This window comes from Macaca nemestrina, chromosome 6, assembly GCF_043159975.1.
Source record: "Macaca nemestrina isolate mMacNem1 chromosome 6, mMacNem.hap1, whole genome shotgun sequence".
In the NCBI taxonomy this organism is placed as follows: domain Eukaryota; kingdom Metazoa; phylum Chordata; class Mammalia; order Primates; family Cercopithecidae; genus Macaca; species Macaca nemestrina.
Genome location: NC_092130.1, coordinates 31,875,336 through 31,891,724, shown reverse-complemented (window position 1 = coordinate 31,891,724; position 16,389 = coordinate 31,875,336). Strand labels below are relative to the sequence as shown.

General features: G+C 37.4%; 1 protein-coding gene across 8 annotated transcripts in view; it reads left to right on the top strand.

Moving 5' to 3' along the window:
* The window catches only part of LOC105466902 (F-box protein 38), a 79,746-nt gene that overhangs the window by 24,003 nt on the left and 39,354 nt on the right, over positions 1-16,389 (top strand). For all 8 annotated transcript variants that reach the window (XM_071098243.1, XM_011716079.3, XM_011716084.3 and 5 more), the window contains 4 exons: positions 7,934-8,124; positions 12,203-12,336; positions 15,523-15,686; positions 15,892-16,057. In XM_071098243.1, the coding sequence (XP_070954344.1) occupies positions 7,997-8,124; positions 12,203-12,336; positions 15,523-15,686; positions 15,892-16,057 (592 nt within the window). In that variant the 5' untranslated portion in view covers positions 7,934-7,996. The remainder of the gene's footprint in view (positions 1-7,933; positions 8,125-12,202; positions 12,337-15,522; positions 15,687-15,891; positions 16,058-16,389) is intronic.

The window sequence follows — 16,389 nt, the reverse complement described above, 5'->3', positions numbered from 1 at the left end:
GATGGCTGCTGACTGATCAGGGTGGTGGTTGCTGAACACTGGGGTGGCTTGGCAGTTTCTTAGGACAGCAGTGAAGTTTGCCTCATTGATTGGCTCTTCCTTTTAGGAAATATTTTGTTGTAGCATGTGATGTATGATAGCATTTTACTCACAGTAGAATTTCTTTCAAAATTAGACTCAATCCTCTCAAACCCTGGCACTGCCCTATCAACTGAGTTGATGTAGTATTCTAAATCCTTTGTTGTCATTTCAATAATGTTTACAGCATCTTCACCAGAAGTAGATTTCATCTCATCAAACCACTTTCTTTGTTCATCTATAAGAACCAACCTCTCATCTGTTCAAGTTTTATCATGAGATTGCAGCAATTCAGTCATATCTTCAGGCGTCCATACGATTATAGTTCCACATCTGCAACAACTTCCTCCACTGAAGTCTTTCGTTGTTTTTTATTTCAATCCTGCTCCTTCTATAACCACAGAAGTCTTGAATTCCTCAGAGTCATCCATGAGGACTGGATTCCAAACTCTTGTTAGTGTTGATCTTTTGACCTCCTCCCATGAGTCACAGGCTTTCTTAATAGCTTCTATTAAGCTATTAATATATCCTTTCCACAAGATTTTGATTTAGTTTGCCCATATCCATCAGAGGAATCACAGTCTATAGCAGCTATAGCCTTAGGAAATTTCTTCCTTTTTTATTTTTTTGAGACAGAATCTAGCTCTGTTACCAGGCTCGAGTGCAGTGGTGCGATCTTCGCTCACTGCAACCACTGACACCCTGGTTCAAGCAGTTCTCCTGCCTCAGCCTCCCGAGTAGCTGGGATTACAGGCACGTGCCACCACGCCCAGCTAATTTTTGTATTTTTAGTAGAGATGGGGTTTCACTATGTTGGCCAGACTGGTCTCAAACTCCTGACCTTGTAATCCGCCTGCCTCGGCCTCCCAAAGTGCTGGGATTATAGGTGTGAGCCACCACACCCAGCCAGGAAATTTGTTTCTTAAATAATATGATTTGAAAGTTGAAAGTTCTTGATCTATTAGCTGCAGAATGGATATTGTGTTAGCAGGCATGGAAACAATATTAATTTCCTTGTATATCTCTAAGGGACCTCTTAGATGACTAGGTCCATTGTCAATGAACAGTAAGATTTTGAAAGGAAACTTTTCTGAGGAGTAGATCTTAGTAGAAGTCTTAAAGTATTTAGTATGCTATGCTGTAAACAGATGTGCTGTCATCCAGGCTTTGTTGTTCCTTTTGTAGAGCACAGGCAGAGTAGATTTAACATCATTCTGAAGGGCCCTACGATTTTCAGAATGGTTAGTAAGCATTGGCTTCAACTTCATGTCACCAGCTGCATTCTCTAACAAGATAATCAGCCTGTCCTTTGAAATTAGGCATTTACTTCTCCCTAGCAGTGAAAATCTGATGTGGAATATTATTCCAATGGAAGGCTGTACATACTGAAAATCTGTTGTGTACTGTAGCTCCTTTCCGCCGTTATCAAAGGTCGATCTTTTGGATAACTTGCAGCTTCTCCATCAACATTTGCTGCTCCACCTTGTGCTTTTCTGTTGTGGAGACAACTTCTTTCCATAAGCTCATGAACCACCCTCTGCTAGCTTTCAACTTTTCTTCTAAAGCTTCCTCACCTCTCTCGGCCTTCATGGAATTGTGGAGACCTAGGGCCTTACTCTGAATTAGGCTTTGGCTTAGGGAATGTGGCTGGTTTGAACTTCTATCCTTACAACTCAGACATTCTGTATATCAGCAATAGGCTGTCTTGCTTTCTTATCATTTGTTTATTCACTGGAGTAACACTTGTAGTTTTCTCAAGAACGTTTTCTTTGTGTTCACAACTTAGCTAATGTTTGGCACAAGAAGCCTAGGTTTTGGTCTGTCTTGGCTTTCAACATGACTTCCTCACTAAGGTTAGTCATTTCTTGCTTTTGATTTAAAGTTAGAGATGTTCAACTCTTCCTTTCACTTGAGCACTTAGAGGCCATTGTAGAGTTCTTAATTGGTCTAATTTCAATATCGTTGTGTCTCAGGAAATAGGGAGGCCTAAGGAGAGGGACAGAGATAGGAGAACAGCTAGCCAGTGGAGCAGTTAGAACGACACCATATTTATCAGTCAAGTTTGCCATCTTATATAGCATGGTTTGTGGTACCTCCAAAACAATTAAAGTAGTAACATCAAAAATCACTGATCATAGATCACCATAACACATATAATAATAATGAAAGGAGAATTACCAAAATGTGACACAGAGACATGAAGTGAGCACGTGCTGCTGGAAAAAGGCACCAATAAACTTGCTTGACACAGTGTTTCCACAAACCTTCAATTTGTGAAAGACACATTATCTTTGAAGCCCAATAAAGTGAAACACAACTAAGATATACCTGTACTCACCTGTCCCTCATGCTCCATGACTTCTCGGCAAGACTCCCTCCAACTCATCTTTCTCTAATGCCAGTAACTGGACTTTCCCCTCCTTTACTCTTTTGTTAACCTGCTACTGCTTTGTACCTTCTCTGCCTTGTTGAGTTTCTCAAGTGAATTGAAGGCAGGGTGTTTAGTGGCAAGTGGTATTTTGGAGGTAGGAGTGAGAAAAGAACACAAGACTAGTGATGGCAATTTTCTCCTCACTTGATTTGGTTCCTCTTCCAACTAAAAAGCGAATAAGAGAAAGGGTGCACATTAAAAAGGGATACCAGCCGGGCATACTGACTCACGCCTGTAATGCCAGTACTTTGGGAGGCCGAGACGGGCAGATCACTTGAGGTCAGGAGTTTGATAGCAGTCTGGCCAACATGGTGAAACCCCGTCTCTACTAAAAATACAAAAATTAGCCGAATGTGGTGGTACATGCGTGTAGTCCCAGCTACTCGGGAGGCTGAGGTGGAAGAATTGCTTCAACCCAGGAGGCGGAGGTTGCAGTGAGCCAAGATCGCGCCATTGCACTCCAGCCTGTGTGACACAGCGAGACTCCGTCTCTCGAAAAAGAAAAAAAAATGATAGCATCACCACTTACTTGGGAGTTTGTGTGAATTTCATGTTTTCTTTCTCATATAGGGAAACCAGGCCCCTATTCATCAGTACCTGAGATGAAATGCTCAGCATAGCCCAGCTGGGTATTTCACTTAAATGAAGATGAAGCCAACTTTAGCTGAAGCAACTTTATTGTCCTTTATCAATTATCAAGACTGAGTAAGGGTGGGGGAAAATAAAATTTGTTGACTGAGAAAGCTTTTTATCTCCTGAACATTTTCAGACATCTACTTGAACTTGAGAGGACTGGTAGATTTCTCCTGGCTGTAAGTCCTGTCAGCCTCCTATATATAAGATAAAGATCTTTTCCTTTACCCTAGTGTTCATCTCCACAAGTCCCTTCCCCAAGATAGACTTAGGGCAGGGGCGTCACTATTCCACCTGCCAAGTAAGAACTAAAAGACCTAAGTCTTCAATTCTAGCCATGATATGAATCGTTTCATCTAAAATTTTGTCAGTCCTGCTAATTTAAAATTTAGGCTTTTTGCTAGTTAGTGTTAAAGGATACTGTAGGTTAAGGTTTTTGTCAGCTTCCTGGAGATCTAACCTCAGTGTAATATTGTATAACATCTCTGTGAGTAAATATTTTTTAATTCTCAATAAGTGGAGTTTTATAAATGCAATGATGTTTAAGGTTCTGGGTATTTAGTCTAAAAATTCAAGTATAATTTGTGCACTAAGGCTACTAAATCTAATTCACACAAAAGCACTACATTGTAAAATCCTAAGGAACAATCAAAGGTGGAATCAGCAGAGGAAGATGTTATTAGGTGGTGTGAATTTGATGAAGAAAAAGGAGGAAGAAGGGATTAAAAAAAAAAGAAAAAAACTTTTTATTAAAGGAATAAAGAATCAAGAGCATGATCTCCATGAAGAATTGTCAGGATTCTTAAAGCTGAATACGTGCTAAATTATAACAACTGGAGGATTAGTCTGAGCATCTAGGTAATTTGTGGGTGGATTAGTCTTTGCTGGTTAATAGTCGTGTTGAGGCTTTTACATGCTACAGAGTAGCTGTTATATGTGTCACTGGAGTAAAATCTGATTGCATTATTGTCTGGGCTATAAGTTTGTTGCTGAGATCATTGAATGCTGTGGTAGCAAACGCCCCATAGGAGCATGAAATGGTATTTAGAAGCAGCCTTGAACCTATGGGATGTATATGGAATAATGGAAAGACTGATGGATATTCATACGTTAGATATTTGAGGGTATATTGTGAGCAAGGACTTGTTATCACCTAGAGGCAAGATTTTTTAGCAGAAACATGACTAATAAATCACTACACAAACTGCTATGGAAGCATATGTTAAGTCCCACAGGGAGCTCAAATGAAGGCGTGAGTAGGGGAAGCTTTTACGGAGGACTTACGTTTAAGCTAGATTTTTACAGGCAGTTTTCTAGGCAAAGCAGGGAAGAGAAGGACATTTCCAATCAGAGTTAAAAGCATATTAGGAATGAAACACCAATGGTTGTTTGGGGGAACGAAGAAGATACTGGTCTGCTAGAGTGAGTATACTGAGAGCAAGTGGTAAGGATTGGAAGAAGATAAGACTGGAACATCTGGTGTTTTTAGATTAGATTGGAAATATTTTATCCTCTGAACCAGGATTTCTTGTAGGCCGATTGTTTTGTTTTGTTTGGCAATGTATATTGTACTTCTTAAAAACAATCTGAAAATGTCAAATGATGGCGAATAATATGAAATGAAAAGTAAAAGTTCTTTTCTGCTTTCCTAAACCTCTGTTATCACTCCTCAAAGGTTACCAGTTAATGTTTTGTTGTCATCTTTCATAAAATGTTGTACGCAGACACAGTATATTTGTCTTTTTTATCATACTTTTTAAAAAAAAGTTTTAGGGGGGTAATCTTTTTAATTTTTAAAATTATGTTGTTGTTAGAATCATACTTTAGATGTAGTCTATGTTTTGCTTTTTTCACTTAGCACTATAAATCAGAGGGCTGTTTTAAAAAGATAACTGCGGCTTCAGTGTGGAGTATACCATAGTAAGCATTTATTCAGTAAATTACTTATGGCAGGCATAGTGTCTGCTAAGCTTTTCCTCGACCCTGAGGATACAGTGATGGGTATCATTTAGGAAGCCATTTCAGTAGCGCACATGAATGTTATTAACTCCCAAAACTAATGGGAGTGGATGTAAGAACTGTACTGAGATAAAATTGATAAGAATAGCCAATCAGTTGTCTGTGGGAAATGAGAAATCAGAATATATTTAGGATGATTTCAAGGTTTATAATTCAGGAATTTAGTAAAACACATTAGGAAAATAGGTATGTTTATTTGCATATATCTGTGTATTTTGTTTTGGGAAGGAGGAGGGTTCGTGATATGAAGCGTTCATTTTGGACATAATGTTTTTGGAGGATGTTCAAGTTATTGACGTGAAAATTTCTGATAGGCAGAGGAAATAAAGTTCAGAGCTCAGGAGAGGTAAGAAGTAGAGTTGGAAATTTTTTTCTTTTTTTGCTTTTCTTTGTGTGTGTGTGTGTGTGTATATATATATACACACACATATATATATATTTGTAGTAGCTAAATCCTTGCGAATGGGTACAATTGGCCACGGAGAAGAGGGCTCGAGGATGAATTAGCAAAGGAGACTGAGCAGTGGTCATAGAGGAACCACAAGAATGGAGAATGTCACTTTGGGAGCCAGAGGATGAGATGGTTTCAAAGGAGTGGTCAGCAGTGTCCCATAATACAAATGGGTCAGATGGGGAAGCACTGGAAAGAGGCTATTGGATTTGTTGACTACATGTTCAGTGTAACCTCAGAGGTTTCAGGAGCTATCATAAGATGGAAAAATTCATTTGGAGCAGGCAGGGCAGTAAACAAGAAAAGGTGTGCAGTAATATAATCAGAAGCAGGTGAGTTTATTTATAGCTTTTCTTTTAGCTTGGGCAGTTCTGAGTATGCACTTTATTTTTCCAGAGGCCTGTTAGCCAAAATGTGATGGACAACGTAGGAGTAAGCTTCTGAGAACTTAAGATACATGTCACAAATTCAGGGTAGCATAGCCCATATACCTACTTTTTGCAGAATTTTTTAGGCTCACACTATGAGGTACCTGTTGATGCCAGTCCACACACATTGATTTGTCTAGTTTCTCAGGCCATACTGGTTAGAAACAACAAATGAGGGAGTGTGTGTGTGTGTGTGTTTGGGGTATGAAAGGCAAGCATGCTGACAGCCTCAAGAAGTAAATAGCACATAACCTTTCAGTGAGGGAAGAAGAGACTGGAACACACACACACAGGCACAAGAAATGATGAAGATTTACTTAGCCTAGTAGTGTGTCCATTTACTGCTGAGGCAAAAGAACCCCAGGAACTGCATGTACTTAAAGTACCCTCTGCCCACCAGGTGCCTTTCTTCTACTGAGATGCCTGAATGCTTGGGTTCTTGAAGTGTATTGCTCTTCTCTCATTTTTAAGATCCCTTAGGAGTTTCCTATCACATTGAGGATTAAGACCCCTGCTAGCAGTTCAGCCTCATCTTATTCCCTTTTTATCACCCTCTGTACCCTAATACCTTTGGTTTTATTTCAGTTCCTTAAAAGAGCCAAGCTCCTTTGCAGAATCCAGCACATGCCTGTGTAGCTCCAAGAATGCTTTTCTTCTTTCCTACTTTTTGCAGTGTTAATTCATGCTCTCCCTTCAGTTATCGGCTCAATTGTCTTTTCCTTAGGAGAATCATTAGTGGCTCTGGCCCGTTTGTTATATGAGGCTTTAGAACTGTGTTTACTGTCTTTGTAGCAGTTACCTCCTTGTGTAATTCTGAGCTCATTTGTGTGGTTATTTGATTATGTATCTCCACTTGCCTCTGTGCTCTTTGTTTACATTGGCCCAGAGTATACAAGTGGTATTCAAAATAAATGTGCCAAGGCATATTTAAATGAATGTGAATGCACCTCTTTTCGGTTGTCATCCTGTGCCTCCTCCATCTACAAAGCCATTAATGTTAAAGAGACCAGTATTTCCTATAAACTTTCCTTATTAAAATTCGTGGACAATTTGACAGTCAAGGTGTTAACTCCACATGCTGATCAATAGAACAAAAAACCATCTGGGTGCTCATGCAACCCATTTTCTCTCTGCTTTCCCTCTCCGTTCCTCCCCTCTCCCCTATTTTCTCTGTTTTTGTCCTTCTCTAAAGCTTATTTTAAAAACAAAATGTGCATGTGATACAAAAGTGAAATACCATCTCAATATTCACAAGAGAGGGAGAAGGGATGTTGCATTCTTTCTCTGAAATTGTATATAAGCTTGTGTTTATTTTTTAGGAGTTCTCTGGTTTTTATCAGATTCACAAAGGGGTCCATGACTAATCTAATCCCTGACTTTATAGGTGAGAGAATGAAGAATTTTAAAGATTGTTGCAAGTTTATAGAAGTAATTTGGGGGCAGAATCAAGATTAGAACCCAAGAATGTCCTCTAGTTTCTACTATGTTAGAAGCAGTCCTAGAACCACAAGCTCCTGGAGCTGGAAGAGGTTTTGATTCCTCATTTAATGATCACATGTTACATATGAAGAAATAGATACTTAGAGAAATTGAGTGAATAAGCTAAGAAGCAACAGTACAAATTAAAACACAGTACTCATGATTCCTGGATTTTTGCTCATTCTAAATAATGCACATTTACATTATCTTCAGAAGTTGATTCTCCACTCATCTTCAGAAAAAGATGTTCTGTGCTTTTTGCACAGAACAAATTAATGTTTTTATTAATTTGAATGTGATATGTACCATTATGATACCTTTGCCTGTGTGTGTTTGAGAATAAACATTGTTTAACCTGTGTTTTAATAGGGGGTGTGTTTTTTTAGACTACTTCATTCTCTGTTTGCTTTTCAGGTACTTTGAACTTAAGTAAACAAAAGGGAAGATTTTCTCTTTGATACTGGAGACTGCACAACAATGGGGCCACGAAAGAAAAGTGTGAAAACATGTATCATGAATAATGAAATTCCAGAAGAAATGACAGCAGATGAAACAAAGGACTATATGAATCAACTTTCACATGAAGTACTTTGCCATATTTTTAGGTAAGATTGTGTTTGGTTGACTTACCTACCTGGAATGGATAAGAGCAAACCCTGAGGCAGTGCTGTCTAATGTGGTAGCTGCCAGCTACGTGCAGCATTTACATTTCAATTAAGTAAAAATTTAAAATTTAGTTCGTCAGTTGCACTGGGTACATTTCAAGTGCTTAGTAGCCATATGTGGCTAGTGGACACAGTGTATAGGACAACAGAGTAATATTTCTTTTGTCACAGATAGTTCTGTTGGACAGCCTTTCTCTAGACTGTTAACATTTCTAGACTTCTTGGAATTTTTATTGACTAATAGATTTGTTGACTTTTGTTACTGCATTATAACAGCACTATGTGTGTACACTGCACAATATAAGGCAGTGTTTCTGACTTTTTCTGACTACAACCCTCAGTGAGAAACATACGTGTAAGTGATTGTAACAAAGTTTTCTGAAATAATACCCATCATAACTAAATGCAGTGCATACATTAAAGTTGTTTTATGAGCACAACACAAAAAGACTTCTAAAAAAATTATATTTTTACCCAAACTGCATTATAACAACTTTTTTTTTTTTTTTTGAAGGAAAACTGTCATTCTAGTTTCCACTGCTCTCTTCTTTCAATTATTGTCCTTATGTCTATAATTCAAATAAACAAATTCTAACATACTTTGTCTCTGAAATTAGAGATCTGAGTTTGAATCCTGGGTTCATTATTTGCTAGCTCAAGACTAATAATAGACATAATGGCAGTATTATTAGGATTCAGTGAGATAATGCATTAAACACTTAGCACACTGAAAGCATAAATGCTTGGTAAATGTTAATGGTTATTCTGCCTCTTTTCATATTGCTACATGGTCTTCATAATTTTTTTTTTTACTGCTTACTATTCTATAGAATGTATAAATAACATGGTACTTATCATTTCCCTTGTCTGACATCTAGATTGGTTTCAGTTTTTCTTTTTTCTGCAATTGTAGTTGGAATTAACTTCTCTAAGCATCTGGATTTTCCATTATTTTAGGTTGTTTACCTATGAAAAATTTCTTTATTTGAAGTTCTTAAGAATGTTTCGAATTTCTGTAAATGAATATTTGCAGATTATGAACTTTTAAAATAGCAAGAACAGTTATTTTAGGAGATCCTAGGCACTGTATTTTTTTTTCTAATATAAATGTGTATGTCATTATTTCCTGCAGTTTGTTATTGTGTGACACATTGTAGTTTTTGCTAGTTCAGTTCTGTCTGGGATTAGAAGACCAAATTAAAAATGGTAGTTTTTTTTTTTTTTAACAAAACAAAATGATATTAACTTTCATCTGGCAGAAAAAAAGTCTGTCAGAATAGCCAAAAATTTTCAGAAAAAGAGTCTTACAACTACTAGATGTTCAATTACATTCTAAAATGTTTTGGAAAAGAAAGCCAGACAGTTGGGTAAAGGAGACAAACATAGGCTCCATTCAAATACATGTGGAGATCTAGTTTATGACAAGGTTGTATTCACATCAGTGAGGAAAAGCTGGGTGGACTATTCAGCAACGATGTCTCAACCTACAAACCATTTGGTGAAAAAAATAAAAGCGCATTTTTATCTCATGTCTTACAGCTAAATTCAAAGTGGATCAGTGAATTAAACAATAAATCCTTCAGAATTCTTTAAGAAAGCATAGGTAAAATTGCATCTAGGGATAAAGTTGAATAATGCTAGGAAAAAATTGGACCATGTATTATATATGTATATTTTTTTGAGACAGAGTCTCACTCTGGCTGGAGTGCAGGGTATGATCATGGCTCACTGCAACCTTGAACTCCTGGGCTTAAGCTATCCTTTTGCCTTAGGGGCACACACCACTGTGCTTGGCTAATTTTTTTTATTTTTTCATAGAGTCAGGATCTTGATTTGTTGCCTAGGTTGGTCTTAACTTCTGGCCTCAAGCAATCCTCCCATTTTGGCCTCCCAAAGTGCTGGAATTACATGCATAAGCCACCACACCTGGCCATTGGACCATAATCTAAACTGAAAATAGATCAGATAACGTTGTGCAGTTCAAACAGAATATTCAAATGGAAGGGGTGGAATCAAGTCAAGATATAATGGTAGTTACAATGAAGAAAACAGAGCATTTCACAGCATGTAGAAAGAACCATGAACTTAGTTCTTGAACTTCATGTATTTATTCTGAAAACAAACTAAATTTTGTTTCATTTTTAGTCTTCCAAAATTTTGATTTGAGGACTCATTGTGGTGGTGTAGTAACTACTTAACATGTCTTCATAAAACAAGAAAAACTATGGCTTTCCTTACAAGAAACCTAATCTTTGCTGTCCCTGCTATGCTCTCTTTTCTAAAGTGTTATATTTGATCTGTCTTCAGAACTCTAGTCATTTGACTATGTAACTATGAAGAAAAAACATGTTACTTCTTAGGGAAAATATGATGTAAAATAATCTTGATTTTGTGATTATTCATCTGTTTGTATTTAAAGGGAGTATAAATTTAACCTAGGCAAATACGTTGGATAACAATATTTAGGAGAAAAATATTACAGTGGCAAAATTAACTTAGAAAGCAAATTTAATGTTTTTCATTGTTTATAAAATGTGTTGTCATGTTTCTGAAAAATTCTACTTATAATCTAAGTTATAGAGACTAAATTAAGTTATGGCTAGCAGTAATGCTTTATTTTGTATAAGATTTGATTTAAATCATTTTAAAGGGGTAAGAAGAGGGACGAGAAGTAGAAAAAAAATGGATCAGATGAATATTCAACGGGCATATGTGGACTTTTCTTTCAGATAGTGTCAGACAAAACTGTGTTGCCATTCCTGACCCTTTCGCCCTCTTACCTAGCCATGTGACATTTTGCAGGTTTAATTCTTCTGAGCTAATTTCAGCACTTGTAAAATGGAGTAATAATAGTGTCTACTATGTCAGTGAAGTGCCAACAGATAACACAAAATACACTTACCTGGAATTTGAAGATAATTTAATGAAGGGACTATTTACAGAGGTGTAGGTGGAGTTTACGGAACAAGTAAGCGATGATGAAGAATTCATCTACGGGATTAGCAGCAGTAGAAAGGCAGCATTGCCACCTGCAGCCCTCCAGCTGGTGCTTCTCATTGGCTAAAGTTAACAGCCAGAGATGGGTAGGGAATACAGCAGGTCAGAGAGGGGGAGAAAAAGGACTGGGAGAGAGCTGTATGACAAACAGGAACCAGCTAGTTACCGCTTAAGGTTGTTGTGAAACAATGAGTGGAGTGTGACGCAATACAGGTTCAGTAGGTAAAGGTAGCTTTAACTTTTCAAAAAATTTAATTAAGTGTGTGTGGAGGGGTCTTAAGAGAGAAAAATAGACCTTTCAGAATATATAACAGAACAAAAGTCAGGGTTGATTGAAAGTTTCAGGAAAAGATAATAGAGAAGAATGGAAAAGAGGAAGTTGTAATTCAGATGAGGTGTCTTAATACTTATGCAATACTTTTATCAGTGTATGTGACCTAAAAGGTAAAAAAAAAAAAAAATCTGGGAAAAGAAATTGTGTACTATATAGCTAGCATACATATTTGTTGGTGGAGAAGATAGTAGAGTTTGCAGGAGCAGGAGGGTGGAGTTGAGAGGGAGCAAAGTGTCCCTACAGGAAGTAGATTCTGTAAAAGATATGCAATAATATTGTCCATGTTCAAAATGAGTAATTCTCTCTGATCTTTCTCAGGTTCCTTTCTCATCACATCTTGAAAAGCACTTATTTTTTTTCTTCTTTTCTTTTTTTTTGGGGGGGGGGGTTTGTTTTTAGATTTTCTTTGTCCTTGAAAACTCAAAAGAAGAAAGGCAGGTTTTATCAAATGACCTGTGGAGGGAGCTCAATACCTTATTTGGATACTCAAGTATTTGCTGACTTATCTTTTTAGTAAAAAGCTGTATGACCATATATGACCATATATGCATGTTAGCTTTGAATCTCCGTCTGAAGATCTTATTTCATTTGAGTGGTAGGAGATTGGAAGAAGGAAAAAAAAATAACTTATTGGTGAGGGGTGATACTTGCCCACTTGATAAATATGAGTTTCTTTCTCTCACAAAGGTACCTCCCTCTGCAGGATATCATGTGTATGGAATGTCTTTCCCGGAAGCTAAAGGAAGCAGTGACCCTGTATCTGCGAGTTGTGAGAGTTGTAGATCTCTGTGCAGGGCGGTGGTGGGAATACATGCCAAGTGGTAAGTGGATTTAGTCTGTAAAGTACAGTAGTGTCCTACTGGAAAGTAGTAACAATGGTTTCATAAAAAGTTACTTGTTGTCTTGAAAAAGGCAATCTAAGTCACCTCGTAGGGAGGCAAGATTTTGTTTAAATTATTCATGTTGGGTTTTAGGTTTGTAAAATGTGTTTTACCTGAGGCTTTATTGTTTTAATAGTCTGCTCTTTTCATTTCCTTTCCTTAAGTAACTATATCAGCCTGTTCCACACACATATGTGATTGGAGAACATGAGCCTTTGGTTAATGGAGTATATGTATATCACATTAGACCGTGTGTGTCCTTTACTCTCTGATGCGGGTTTTCCGTTGAATGGTAACAGTTTTCATCATAGATTTCCTCTACAACTAAACTCTACCCTTTAATTAAATAAATACTTGCCATTTTTGTAAAATAGACCACAGAACTCCAATTTCTTTAAATGACCTATAGTAGGTCTTGGAGATTCTCGAATAAGGCACTGACCGAGCTTACAGGTAAAGAACTCAGAGTTAGCTTCCTAACCACTACAAATTGTTCCCAGTTGAAGAGACCACCTGAAAAGAAAGTTAATGGCTTTAGCTAAGCAAGGCATACTTGAAAGGAAGGAGTTAAAATAAAAGGCAATTAAAAGCTTCTTTTCACTTAATGCCAATCCATTAATTGGTACAATTTAGTTACTCTTGTTTTGCAATTATGAATCTGTCTTGTAAAGTCATCCTTTTTCTATGATGTCCAGATTATGAGACTTTGAAAATGGTATAAGACTGAGAGGGGACCAAAAAATTAAAAAAAAAAAAAGCCTTAATAGAAGTGAAGGGCTGGAGGAGATAATTGTCTTGTTCTGTTCTATAGAACAGAACAGGTTAGCTCTGGAATACTGGAATTGTGCAGGTGGGTGCTGCATCCTTTCAAGAGAGTCATCAGATCAGTTGCTAACTCTTATCAGTTGGCCATAGTAGTTACCAATATATACTTTTTTTTTTTTTTTTTTTTTGAGATGGAGTCTTGCTCTGTTGCCCAGGCCAGAGTACATTGGTGCGATCTTGGCTCACTGCAAGTTCCACCTCCCAGGTTCATGCCATTCTTCTGCCTCAGCCTCCCAAGTAGCTGGGACTACAGGCACCCACCACCACGTCCTGCTAATTTTTTGTGTTTTTAGTAGAGACAGGGTTTCACCGTGTTCACCAGGATGGTCTTGGTCTCCTGACCTTGTGATCCGCCTGTGTCAGCCTTCCAAAGTGCTGGGATTACAGGCGGGAGCCAGCGCACCCGGCCCCAATATATACTTTCTTATAAAGAACATTGCAAAGACCTGAGGCTGGAACTGATTAATAGGTTTGTGGGAGGCAAACCGTGGTTGCTTTCAAATATTTAATAAAAGCCATTCTAAGGGTAAAAGATTCATCTCATCTTGTTTCAGAATGATCCTTTATATCAGGAAAGAAAAAAAATTAGGGCAGTGTGAAAACGATCGTCTTATTCCTTATATTAGTTTTGCTTTTGCAAAGGTTAGGCCAGTGGGAATTCTGAAGATGGGATTAATACAGTATATAAAGGCAGGATGGCAGAACTCCCATGTGATACAGTCTTAGCATTAACATTACTACCACTTACCAATTAGAGAAGAATTTGACTGCATGTTGCTGACTTTTAGGCTGTGATAAATAACCTGTGAGCCCAAGGCTTCCCATCTTTGCAATGAATGTAAAAGAGAGTTGAAGCAAACAGTCTCTAGCCTAAGATCAAATCACACTAACCTTGCTCACTAATGCCACCCTGACCAGTTCTCTGGTGTTTAACCCAGATTCTTTATATAATAGTACTTTATGGTTTATGTATGTGATCTCTTTGGATTCTCACTCCATCTCTGTAAAGAAGGTAGAACTTTCCCCATTTCTCTCGTGGGAGGCAACATATGTGACAAAAGAGGATAAACATTGCAGAGGTTACACTTGGTTTTAGATTCCAGCACTGCCATTTGGAAGCTCTTAAACTCTCTCAACTTCATTTTTTATGCTTGTTAGATAGGGTGATAACCTTTCTGATTTGGTCCTGAGAATAAATGAAAAAACAAAATGATTAACACATTGAATTGTTCAGTAATTAAAAGTTACTATACAAGAAAGTTATAAGAATTGTTATTGTAATTAGAGACCAAGTAATCTCTAGTCTCTCCTTACTCTTCACTTTTGTGATACTGAAGTTAATATGTCTGGACTTTACATGTTAAATGAGATAACTTACAAATAAAACAACTTTCAAAAAAGTATGTAAGACTTAAATATTTGGGGCCTACTTTTTATTCTTGACAGTTAATATTTTTATTTGTCATTAATAAGCAGACAGTTGGCTTTCTGACCACTTTCATTAAAAATAAAAAAGCCCTTGTAACAGATTAAAATAGCATCCATATGAGACTTCTCTCCCCACTTACTTAACCAACAGCTTCTGCTGTGGAAGTAACCTGCCTCTCTCTGTTCCCATCTTGTTGATTCCTGCTATGGTCTCCTGGATAGATAGCTTCCTATCAGCAGCATCCCCTGAGATTGGATCACTCTGGTTCTCTTAGCTGACTTGCATCTGTCTTTTTCAAAAGAATTAATTGTCTAAAATGGCAGGGGAGTAACAGTTAAACATATGACAGAGTATCAGAGTAATTATTAGAAAATGGATAGAATAATTTGAGATAGGAATAAGGTCAGAACTGTGAGCTTCCTAAGGATGAGGATCATATCTTATTTATATTTTTAGTTGTGTTCTGCAGAGCCCTGAAGGATTTACAGACAAGAGAGTACCCGTGGGGGAGGAGAAGGGTGGTGGTGATCAGGTGGGTGGTCCCGCTCCATCCACCAAATAGGTCCAAGTTATCTGGGTTAAAAGGGTGTTCTTTGTTGAAGATTTCCGTGCCTTAAAAGGAACAAAAACCAAACGGTCAATAATAAAAGCCTCCTCCATAAAGTATTAACTCAGATTAAGTGGAGTTTCTGACACATTTCCTCTGTTACTAAAGAAGTATATTTTCTGTTATGTTTATTCAGCTTTAGTGTTAGCCTTACGGAAATTTGAAAAGGAAGTCTTTTTTAACTTTTGGTAAAAATCAGAAGTGCCTAGTAAGTGTTAATGAACAGAAAGACGAACCTGGCTCTAAATACTTCTGAACTTCTCAGGCTTTACAGATTCCAGTTTTCTAACACTATTAAAGAAGATGCCAGATGTTGAACAGCTATATGGCCTTCACCCTCGATACCTTGAGAGGCGAAGAGTAAGGGGCCATGAGGCTTTTAGCATTCCAGGAGTCCTAGAAGCTTTGCAGGCATGCCCAAACTTAGTGGTGAGTGCACCTGGCTGGACATTTTGGCATCAACTGTTGATGAAATAATAGACCAAAGAATGATAGACTTGTTTACTCACATGCAAATCATCTGTTACAAACTTTTAAGTTCCATTGTGTACTTAGCATCTTGTGGTACAGAAATAAAAGCTTTGGATGCTAAATTAAAAACCTTTCTTATGCTTGCTTTGGCATTATTTTCTAGGGTGTGGAAACTTCTCATTTGGAATTGGTAGAATCCATTTGGACATATATGCCCCATGTTCATATTTTGGGGAAATTCCGTAATCGTAATGGAGCCTTTCCAATTCCTCCTGAAAATAAACTGAAAATTCCTATAGGAGCCAAAATTCAAACTTTACATTTAGTTGGTGAGTACATGTTTCTTGGGTCAGTTGTAACTCCCTGAAATGCCATATCACCTGAATATTCACTGAAAAAGAATAATGAGAATTTTAGAGATGGCTTTGTTGATTGATGACTTCAAAATAAATGTTTTCAAGACCTGTATAAAAATTCAGATTTCCCATTAAAGATCCACTGGGGTGAGGGAAATACTGTTTCACCAAGTGTATATTCTCTATCTGAATATTCTTTGAAATTATATACCAGTAGCTTCAACTTAAGTAAAAAGTGTAAATATTTTCTCAAATTTGTCACTTTTGGCTTACGCTACTGAAAGGAATTTGGGGGTCCCTGTTAA